Here is an 11,164-nt window from a genome sequence, read left to right on the forward strand (position 1 = left end):
TGCATCCTCGTACTGGCTGAGCACAGAGATGGAAAGCGAGATAGAGAATCAGCACATAATACATATCAAACTGCCATGTGGACTGTTGGCTGTGTCTGCGGTGAGCTCTTGATGGCACCTGCTGCTCTTCACCTGTGCTCTTATTAGAGTCTTTGCCAAGGCCATGACTGGGACGTGTCCCGGTCCATCTGTGACCCCCTCCGTCACAGCTGATTATACTGTTCTAGTCATCACCAAAGACATTCAGCTCACTAGCAAAGCACGTTTCCCATATCAACTGTTCCATATCATGTTTTTAACTGGAGTTATTCATCCGTTTTAACTATAGTCTGATTTGTTGGTGGGATATTGTGCAGGATTGGAAAAGTGTGAATAACTTGAGCTTTCCATGTTTGAAGTGGTTAATTCTAGGTCAATCTAAACCCTGGGTAAACAGAAAATTACTGTTAAGTTACTGTTAAGTACATAATGGGGTTAAATGAAGTTAGAAAGCCCTACTGTTTTACATTGGGGGGGGGGGGGGGAGGGGGTATTAGACAGTATTATATTGTTAATTGTAAGGTTATTTTATTGTGAGTGAACTGGAAGCTTCTCAGACTTTTCTTTTAGTTTCTTGATGTACTTCCAAATGATACAGAATATTGAGTAGGGGTGGGGCTTTGTTTTTGCACTGGTTAAGAACATTAGGGATGAAGCCATTAAACTGACATCAACAGAGAAGCAGCACCACTCCAAACACAGAAGCAAATAGTCAGACTTAAATTGAATATTTCCATTTTTTTTTCACTGTAGCCTATTACCTTGCACATATTAATTATTCGCTTAAATAATAACAATATGCGCTAGCAAAATAAACATTGTACGTTTTCAAATTGACTTTAAGGTTAAGCTAGTATGAAAATTTGCATTTCGATTAGAAGATAAAAGCATTCAAAACTTCCAGCTTTTTTTATAAATCTGTCAAGCACTTCATCTTCTCTTCAGATCTGCTGACCAATCGAATGCACTTAAGTATCTGATGTGTCCCGCCCCCTACTATACATTAAAGCTGTGGCTGAAATGGAAAACTACGACATTCAAAATTAACTCTGTTATGCACAAAATTACATTTTCAAAACTTCATGGTGAATGACACTGTAAAAAAAATTCCTTCATGGTGCCCCAACGCAAATTGCTTACGTTAACTTGATCCCTTTAAACAAATTCAAGTGGACATAAATCAATTTGTGTAATAATAACTCATTTTAAATAAGCAGTTTGAACAAGCAGCAAAATCATTTTTGATGTTTTAGCAAAGCAGATCAACGATTCAGTAAATATGCTTTCCATTAGGCTTAAAGTTGTTTCCATACTGACAATTTTCCCCTTAAATGATGCCACAGCTGTTTACATCCAGGCTACTGTCTTTTCATAACTGTCCAACATGTTGAAAAGAGGCATGTGAATCTGTCAATTGTTAAGCATTTACCTCTTAGCAAGCTTCTCTTTTACCTGGGGTTTAAAATAATAACCCTGGATAAAACTCAGTGTGTAAAGCCCAACTGCTCTTTCATAGTGTACAAAGTTGAGTTCACCTGCTTATTTGAATACCCGTAGCATGAGTGTCGCTGATTGGACGAAAATAGCACATGACATATTTACACAAAGGCTCTCTCGCACCATTGTTTTCTGGACAGAGTAAAAAGGTAAGAATTATATTAATGATGGCTGCATTTTGCAACATTATTTGTCATTGTTTAAGCTCAAATGCTGTTGCTTTTAGTGAATGTGCAAAGACTAGCATCTGTTGATAAGACTGTAGGGCTGTGTTCAAAATAACCCTCAAACTTTTTTTCACTATAGCCTGCATGTCATATAATACAAAATAGCCCACTAATATCATCTACTTGAAGCAGGGAATGAAACCAGTGCTACATTTCGCATTGCGTACAGCCCCAGTTAGCATACGAATGTTGTTATGCTGCACTGCTGGTATTCCTTCATCCCAGACAAAATTAATTTGAGCCTGAAGTGGCCCACCTGTACAATAACAAAGGGGTCCAAAATGTTTCATTCATATATAGGCCATTTAGGGGAAAGATCTGGCACTTACGGCAAAATGTAATCTGAATGTGAGACCAATGTGACCCATGTGGAAAATGATACATTTGGCTCAAATGATGGAGGACAAATGTGGGCCACAGTTGGCAAAAATGTGGCATAGTCATTTAGGGTAATCTGGGTCAAAACCTAAAGTGGCTCACACGTGTAAGTGCAAATGTGGCTCAGTTATCTTAAGACATATGTGTGCCACTTTTGGCAAATATTTGGCATAGTAAGCACTGGCTATTGCGGCTGTGAGCCTAATGTGGCCCAGTTATTTTAAAACATGTGTGGACCACTTTTGGCAAATATTTGGCAAAAGTACACTCTGGCTAATGCAGCCGTTAGCCTATAGTGGCCCAGAGAAGATATGGAAAATGTGACCCAGTTATCATAAAACATATGTGAGCCACTTAAGGCGAATATTCGGCACTGTAAGCTATGGCTAATGTGGATTTGAGCCTAAAGTGGCCCAGAGAAGATATGGCAAACCTGTAATAAAATAATATAATTCATTGATATTAACCAATGTTTAATCCATTATTAAAAGAAACATAATAACATGCTTGCACATGCCTCAGAATTATGAACATTTATAAGCTAAAAAAATTCTATGGTTCAACTTCTGCTCACAGAGACGTCAATAATCTGAGTATGAACCTCAACAATGACAATTAACAACATGAACAAAACTCACAAACATCACAAAAAGGATACAAAAGTGACAAAATCAACAACGTCAACATAAACAGCAGAATCAACAGCAATAATGAAAACTGTTGCCGGATGAGCAAGTGTATGGTTTGGGGCGGACTTGAGCCACATGAATTTTGCTAGCTTGGGTAGGCCTAGTTATGCTTGCTGTTAATGAACATTTGAAACTTGGAAAACAACTTCAATAATGAAATATATTTGACTCTTTCATTAAATAAACTTTAGCATGGTTACATAAAATAATAATAAAGACGTTTTATCTGATATTAAGTTGTACTCACTTTGGAAAATGGACGGTTTAGCGGTTGACGTCCTCATCTGACAAGACGCGTAATTCGGCGGGAATTCAATCGTCAGGACTCACAGTGCATTGTGGGTATTTTCTAGCAGTTGGGTGTTCATCGGTTGTGCACAGGAGAACACTTAGTATGTTTTCAGACGCTACAGTTTCCTGTGTAAGGGTAAAAGTGGTGATTTTGGACACTGCCTGAGTCTACATGTTTTACACTGCATTCATAATGCGGGTAAAAAGTGGTAACTACTTGTACTTAACAAGTGTGAGTAGTTTGTTTATCTGGGGTTTTTAAACTGTTTTTAAAACAATGAAGGAATGCTTTTCTCGTTCATCGTTATAGTTTCAGAACAGATGGGTTGTTTGTCGTTGGTCATATAGGCTATCTGAGGTTTACATGTTAAAATGTTTTCAAATTATTATTCTGCCATGATTTGATCACCTGCCAATCAAAATAATGGTAACAAATAGCTTAAAACAAATAAATTAAATCTAAAGCAAATGTTATTGGTGTATAATAGCATGCCTTATTGAAAGTGTCTTTGGCTGTTTGTAAAACTTGAGAATTAAGATTAAATATGAAAGTAACAGATAAAAAATAAATAAATAAAAACTGGTGATGTGAGATGTTGGATGGTAAAGCAAATAAAAGTCATTTGTCCATTAAACGGTGTGTAAAACTTGATTTGACTCTTTATGCAGTTTCTTTTGCCGTCCACAAGAGGGCCTTAAGTGATTATAGAAAAGGACTCACTGTGGAGTGGACATACTGTGCACAGCTAGCTTTTCTAATTAGTAAAGGAGGCAATATAGCTTACTATCGGAGGCAGTAAATGACTATAGTTGTCATATGACCTCATTATGTTACATGTTTTCGTTAATATAACAAGTCAAAATTTCAATTTCAAACTTCTTCACAGCAATTCTAAGAAACTAAAGGCAGAAATGTGACAAAATCTTACGATTTCCACCTCACAATTCTTTATATACGCTCACCGGCCACTTTATTAGGAACACCTCACTCGTACAGGGTTGCACCCCCTTTTGCCTTCAGAACTCTCTTAATCTTTCGTGGCATAGATTCAACAAGGTACTGGAAATATTCCTCTGAGATTATGGTCCATATTGACACGACAGCGTCACACAGTTGCTGCAGATTTGTTGGCTGCACATCCATGATATGAATATCCCGTTAACACATCTAAAAGGTGCTCTATTGGAATGAGTCTGGTGACTGTGGAGGCCATTTGAATACAGTGAACTCATTGTCATGTATATGTCTGAGATGATTTGCGCTTTATGACATGGTGCGTTATCCTGCTGGAAGTGGCCATCAGAAGATGGGTAGGCTACACTGTGGTCATAAAGGGATGGACATGGTCAGCATCAATACTCAGGTAGGCTGTGGAGTTGACACGATGCTCAATTGGTACTAATGGGCTCAAAGTGTTCCAAGAAAATATCCCCCACACCATTACACCAACACCACCACCAGCCTGAACCAGTGATACAAGGCAGGATGGATCCAAGCTTTCATGTTGTTGGTGCCAAAATCTGACCCTACCATCGGAATGTCGCAGCAGAAATCAAGACCTCATTTATTGCAGTTCTGACTTGGTTCAGACTTATTTTATTTTCCTTCTGAAAAATGTAAATAAGTCAAAAATTATTCTTATTCTATATCCCATGGCAAAAAACACATAACAAAAACACAAATATTGCATATGATTAATACATAAATGATCATTAATTACTGAAGAAGTGTTTTGGAAACGAGAGGTAAAGAGTATGGATAATATACTTTATTTTTTTGACATATGCCTCATCATTTCTTCAATAGCATAAACCGAAAATAATGCAAACATAATATACTTTATTTCAACATTTGACTCGAAATACATTTCTATTCATTATTTACACATTTCACATTTACATAATAAAGCATAAACATTTAAAGTATTAACATTTAAGACTACAAGAGTGCGAAATCTAAAAATATCCACACAGTGTTGAAATCTAGTGTCATTCTGCCCTCAGTGGTCACACAGTATTTGTGATTGAGAAACTACCCATAAATTATGCATGAATTGAACATAAAAACTGCAGTTACAGATGAGATTCGCTGAATTTCTTCCTGAAACACAGCATAAGACTTATTGTTCATCCCTAACATGTATAAATAAACTGTCAGGTGGATCATAAATGCATCTCTATAAGACACGGGGAGAATTTATATTATTAGTATATTACAGTGGTGCAAGAAACTCCTTGCAGAATCTGTTCAAATGTGAAGAATTGTTCAAAAATAAGTGAGATTTTACAAAATGCATGTTTTTTTATTATTTATTTATTGTAGTACCATCATGCAAGATATTTCAATAAAGGATGTTTACATACAGTTAAGTTCACAAGACTTGCCAGAAATTATTAAATTCACCCCATGCAAAACTTTGCATACCCTTGTTTTTTAATACTTTGTGTGTTTTCCTGATAATCTCTGAGTTTTTCTGCTTTGTGATGGTTTTTCATGAGTCTCTTGTTTGTTCTGAACATTTACTTGACAAAACCATGGTCTGCAGATTCTTTAGTTTTCAAGCATCTTCTGCAGATTTCAGCCCTTTCCAGCAGAGACTACATGATTGTGAGAACAATCTGTTCGCTATGGAGATGATTTTGAGACTCTTTCTCTATTAAGAAAGGTTTAAACCTTCACAGATGCCCCAGAAGGAAACACAATGCATTAAGAGCTGGGGACTGAAAATCTTTAGAATCTGAATATCAGGTTAAATTGTTCTTAATTTGTCTTCCGGGAAGCATACAAGCATTTTCTGTTATTTCCGAAAGGCAGTAATAAATGTAAAACAATATTAGTTCAACAAAATAAGAACATTTTGACATCTTTATCATGTTTATTTATTTTCTTATATAACATTGTGTTTCCTTCTGGAGCATCGGTGAGGAAGCCTATTTTAATAGTTGTGTTTGAGTTCCTCAGTCATCCTCAGAGTAAAAAGAAAGATCTCATAATCATACGGTCACTGCTGGAAAGGGTTCAAATCTGCAGAAGATGCTGGAAAACTGAAGAATCTGCAGGATTTTTTTTTGTCAAGTAACTGTTCAGAACAAACAAAAGACTCATGAACAACCATCACAAAGCAGAAAACACACACACACACCGTATTAAAAATCATGGGTACTGTGTGTAAACATTTGCAAGGGGTTGTTTTTGTCTTGTGAACTATACTGTATGTAAATCATCAATCTAAAATATCTCAGGACAGTACTAAATATAAAGTAACATTTTGAACAGATTCCGCGAGTATAGTTTCCATCTGTGTGTGGACATTACTGACCGCCACTAATTTAACACTGATTGCATTAAACTGCAAATACAGGCTACAAATATACAAATTACCATATTAGCACGATAAATAAAATACAATCAAAAAGTGTTCTGGTTTGATGGATTAGTCGTAACGTGAACAATACTGTTAAAACCAAATCCTCATGCAAAACATCTGAAATATTCCAGCTGATGATCGCAAATGGAGCCATTTCTCAGAGTGTCTGCTTATAATTTCAAAGAAATAATTGATGATCTTGAATTCATCACACGAGTAATAAATAATACACTTGTGCAAAACAATTGTGCTGTAAACAAACTAGAGTGTAGGAGCTTATTTGGCTCATTTAAAAGATTCTTCCCAAGACGTTCATATTTAAAAAGATAAATTACATCAACTGTTGATACGAAAATACAGATATGTTCAGATCAATAGTGTAACGGGTGATTTAAATAACCTTATTAGGGAATATCGGATGAATTTTAGTATATGTACAAGACTATAGTGCACTTCTTATGCTAAATGTTATCATAAAATTATCATTTCACACTTTACAGAGGTATTGGTTTATAAAAAAAAAAAAAAAAAAGACTACTTATAAGAGAAATCAAGAACAAAAAGAAGAAAAACCACCCAACCGTATAAAAATGCATGGGTTTGAAGGATCTGCAGGTGTTTCTGGATGGGTGTTCACTAGCAGCAGGACTTCTTCTTCGAGGGACTGTCGACTAGTGACACTGTTTTCTCTTTTTCTCTGTCCTCCTGTTCTTTCAGAATTCTGACAGAGAGGAAATAAACATATATAATACAGCAACATCCCTTTGAGAATAATCTATAGATAAGCTTGAAACTGACATTTAAATGTATTAACATATGATAATGCTTTTTAAATAGTAACTAAATCTAAATATTTCAAGTCAGTACCCACTAGTTTGATTTCAGCTTTGGAATTAGTAATTTTAGGGCACTAACAACAGTTTTGGCATTGCCATTTTGAAAAGAACTGTATTCAGATGACAATGGTGTCAATAATCTTCATTCACATGTATCAATGCTGTATCAACGCCTGTATGGTTGACAAGTATTTTTTCATGCCTATACTGTAGACTGAACATGTACAGTAATTCAATTTCATTATTGTTTAAAAGTGAGGTGCATACATTTACCAAAAAGCAGATTAAGATCCAAGTATTTTGATGTAACAAATGATTTCTTACACATTTTTAGGCAAGCCTTTTACAAGTGCTTTTTTCTTTCTTTTTTTCTTCTAAATTGATATTTAAATATACTTACAGATCATTTTTGCAGCTCCAAAACATTATTATACACTAAAGTAAGTGAATCTTGACAGAATTGTCATTTTGGGTGACCTACCTCCATAATAATAATAATTATTATTATTATTATTATTATTATTTTTGTTGTTATTATTATTAATAATAATAATTATTATTATTATTATTATTATTAAAATGAGAAACCATATGAAATATTCCTTTAAATAAGTACTAAAACTGCTAATGGGTGACATTAAATGTCTAACGAGCAGGTCATTGAATAATTTGATTCATTTAAATGGCTGATTCATTCAGCAATGAAGTAATCAGCTTTTTAGAGAAATTACCCCCCTGAAACATTGGTTTTGTGAATTGGTGCAACTCCTGTTCTTTTGTGAGCTTATGGGTAATAAGTTTTGTTAAAAAAAAAAAAATCAGAAAAAAATTGTTTAAATTGGAATATTACCTTCAAATTTACTGAAATGTCTAAAAATCTAAATTCATGACAGAAACGGCACTTGTTTATTGTTGAACTCATTGATTGTGTGAAATTGCTATAACTATATCTCATCTAATACAAAATATTTGACAAACTTTATTGGGCATTTTTGTCCCAACATCCTAAATTTTGGGACAGAAATTCTACCTTCTGAAATCTATATTACACAGCCAAACACTGTATAAAATACATATTTAAGTAAACACTATATATACAGTTAAAGTCAGAATTATTAGCCCCCCTGTTTAGTTTTTTTCCCCAATTTCTGTTTAGCGGAGAGATTTTTTTCAGCACATTTCTAAATATAATAACTTTAATAACTCATTTCTAATAACTGATTTATTTTATCTTTGCCATGAGGACAGTAAATAATATTTTACTAGATATTTATTAACGCACTTCTATTCAGCTTAAAGTTACATTTAAAGGCTTAACTAGGTGAATCAGGTTAACTAGGCAGGTTAGGGTAATTAGGCAAGTTATTGTATGAGGATGGTTTGTTCTGTAGACTATTGAAAAAAAATATAGCTTAAAAGGGCTAATAATTGACCTTAAAATGTTTTTTTTTTTAAAATTAAACAAATAAGACTTTCTTCAGAAAGAAACAATATTATCAAACATACTGTGAAAATTTCATTGCTCTGTTAAACATCATTTGGGAAATATAAAAAAAAATTAAAAGGGGGCTATTAATTCTGACTTCAACTGTTTATACTAATAGTCAAAAGTTTGGGGTCAGTGGGATTTTAAAAATAATTAATCGAAAATACAGTAAAAATGGTAAAATTGTGAAATTTTATTGCACTATAAAATAACTGTTCAAAAGTAGTTTATCATTTAATTTAATAATTTATTCCAGTGATTTTAAATATTAATTTTCAGCTTCATTACTTCAGTCTTCAGAGTCACATGATCCTTCAGAAACCACTCTAAAATTATTATTTTAGATATTGTTATAGATACTACTATTATTATTATTATTAATAATATTAATGGCAATAGTAATAAAGTTCCCGAGTAATGGGTTGCAGCTAGATGGGCATCCGCTGCGTAAAACATATGCTGGATAAATTGGCGGTTTATTCCGCTGTGGCGACCCCAGATTAATAAAAGGACTAAGCCGAAAAGAAAATGAATGAATGAATAATAGTAATAAAAGCAATAATGACAGTAATCATTTCATTTGAAACTATATACAACAATATTTGCTAATAATCTCTTACCTTGCCATGTGAATCATGGAGTCTGTCACATTGTGGTTTGAAAAAGCACTGCACTCATAGAACATCAACTGAAAGTCCTGAAACAGTACATAATAATGCAAAATATATGTTTAGAATAAAGGATCAATCTGTTTTCCTTCGGTGTGGATCTTAATGTCTGCTGGTGCATAAAATTCCGGCTAACTATTAATTAACGGGAAAGTACTTCATACAAACTGAAAACAGATGCGCAAAAGACTGAACTTCCACACAATACTTATTTAGCTCAGTGTTTGTGCATTCACTTGCTCACTTTAAGAGCACCATACTTTAAATATTTCATGCTGATGCCACTCCAGGCCCCAGATTCACTCACCTTGGCTAATTTCTCTCCCAATCCTAGTGGAATCACTCTCTGGCTGTCTAGATCGGTCTTATTGCCCAGGAGCATGATGGGAATGTCCTCACCTGCTCCTTCCTGCAAAAAAATAAATAATAATAATAATAATAATAATAATAATAATGATAATAAATCATCCTTCCTTAACAGAAGTAACAACTTATTTCTGTGACTTTTAAACAGTATTTTTGACTAGCCATGTGACAACCCATTTGACAACCCATTTCCTTTTGAAAAAGACCAGTGTGGAACAAACACCAATTTTTTAGGCCAATAGCCAGCTCAAAACAAAACCTGCCAAAAACCCACTAGCTCCACAAATGAAAATTAATAGAGGAAAATAAAGAAAAATGTGCTATCAACAGTAGCAGATAGCATTTAAAGGGTTAGTTCACCCAAAAATGAAGATTATGCTCCTAATTACTCATCCTTATGTTGTTGATATTCAGAAAACAAAAGAAGATATTTTACATGAAATTTGAAAGGTCTCTCATCCTCCATAGACAACAACTGTACCAAGACAAAGTATAGAAAAGGATCCAAACACGTTGTAAAATAGTCCATGCCACTTCAGTGGTTCACTTGTAAACAGGCAAGGCTTCAAGAACACGTTTATTCATTAAAATATTTTTACAGTTGAACCACTGAAGTCACATGGAATGTTCTTGGTTCCTTTTCTTGGACATCTCATGACCACTGCTGTCTACTGAGGGTCATGGAGATCTCAGATTTCATCTAAAATATCTTAACGTGTTCCGATCAACTAAAGTCTTAGGAGATTGAAATAAGATGAAGGTGAGAAATCAGTAACAGAATATTTGTATGAATTAACCCTTTAATCAAAAGAAGCATATTTATATCTAGAGAGCATTTTATTGAACACAATATTTCTTTAACCCATCATTTAATTAATATTTCAATCAATTTCACGATTCAAAGTGTTTATTGTAATATGCACGGTAAGGAGCAATTCTTACTTTGCTGTCCACACTGAATGCCAATAAAGTTGAATGTATTTTAAATAATCTAAAATACTTATTTATCAAAATAGGTATGAGAAAAACAAGTATAAACTATGAAATAATATATAATGAAGGTTTCTATATACATCAAAAGTTATTGGCATATTCTAATTTAATGGCGATTTATTTACAATATGTGCTTTTTTATATAAGTTGTTTACATTTGAAGACTTTTTATTAAAAATTTTTTTTAAAAATAAATAAATAAAATGGTTTTGTCTACAAAGTTGAAATCTAGCTAGGCTCTATAAGGTTGTCTAAGGGGAAAGACCAGAAAGACAAAACTCACACAAAGTCAGAGTCGACTAAATAATGCCGCACCACATAAAATG

The 11,164-nt window shown here is 33.9% G+C and overlaps 1 protein-coding gene across 1 annotated transcript in view; it reads right to left on the bottom strand.

Annotated features, from left to right (window-relative positions):
- Positions 1-4,868: 4,868 nt before the first annotated feature.
- cracr2aa (calcium release activated channel regulator 2Aa) overlaps positions 4,869-11,164 on the bottom strand; it is a 41,684-nt gene continuing 35,388 nt past the window's right edge. The window contains exons 16-18 of the mRNA XM_087293010.1: positions 9,787-9,888; positions 9,432-9,508; positions 4,869-7,210 (exon numbers count right to left, since the gene is read on the bottom strand). Coding sequence (XP_087149136.1) covers positions 7,126-7,210; positions 9,432-9,508; positions 9,787-9,888 — 264 coding nt within the window. The 3' untranslated portion in view covers positions 4,869-7,125. The remainder of the gene's footprint in view (positions 7,211-9,431; positions 9,509-9,786; positions 9,889-11,164) is intronic.

This window comes from Danio rerio, chromosome 18 (genome assembly GCF_052040795.2).
Source record: "Danio rerio strain M-AB ecotype USA chromosome 18, GRCz13ab, whole genome shotgun sequence".
In the NCBI taxonomy this organism is placed as follows: domain Eukaryota; kingdom Metazoa; phylum Chordata; class Actinopteri; order Cypriniformes; family Danionidae; genus Danio; species Danio rerio.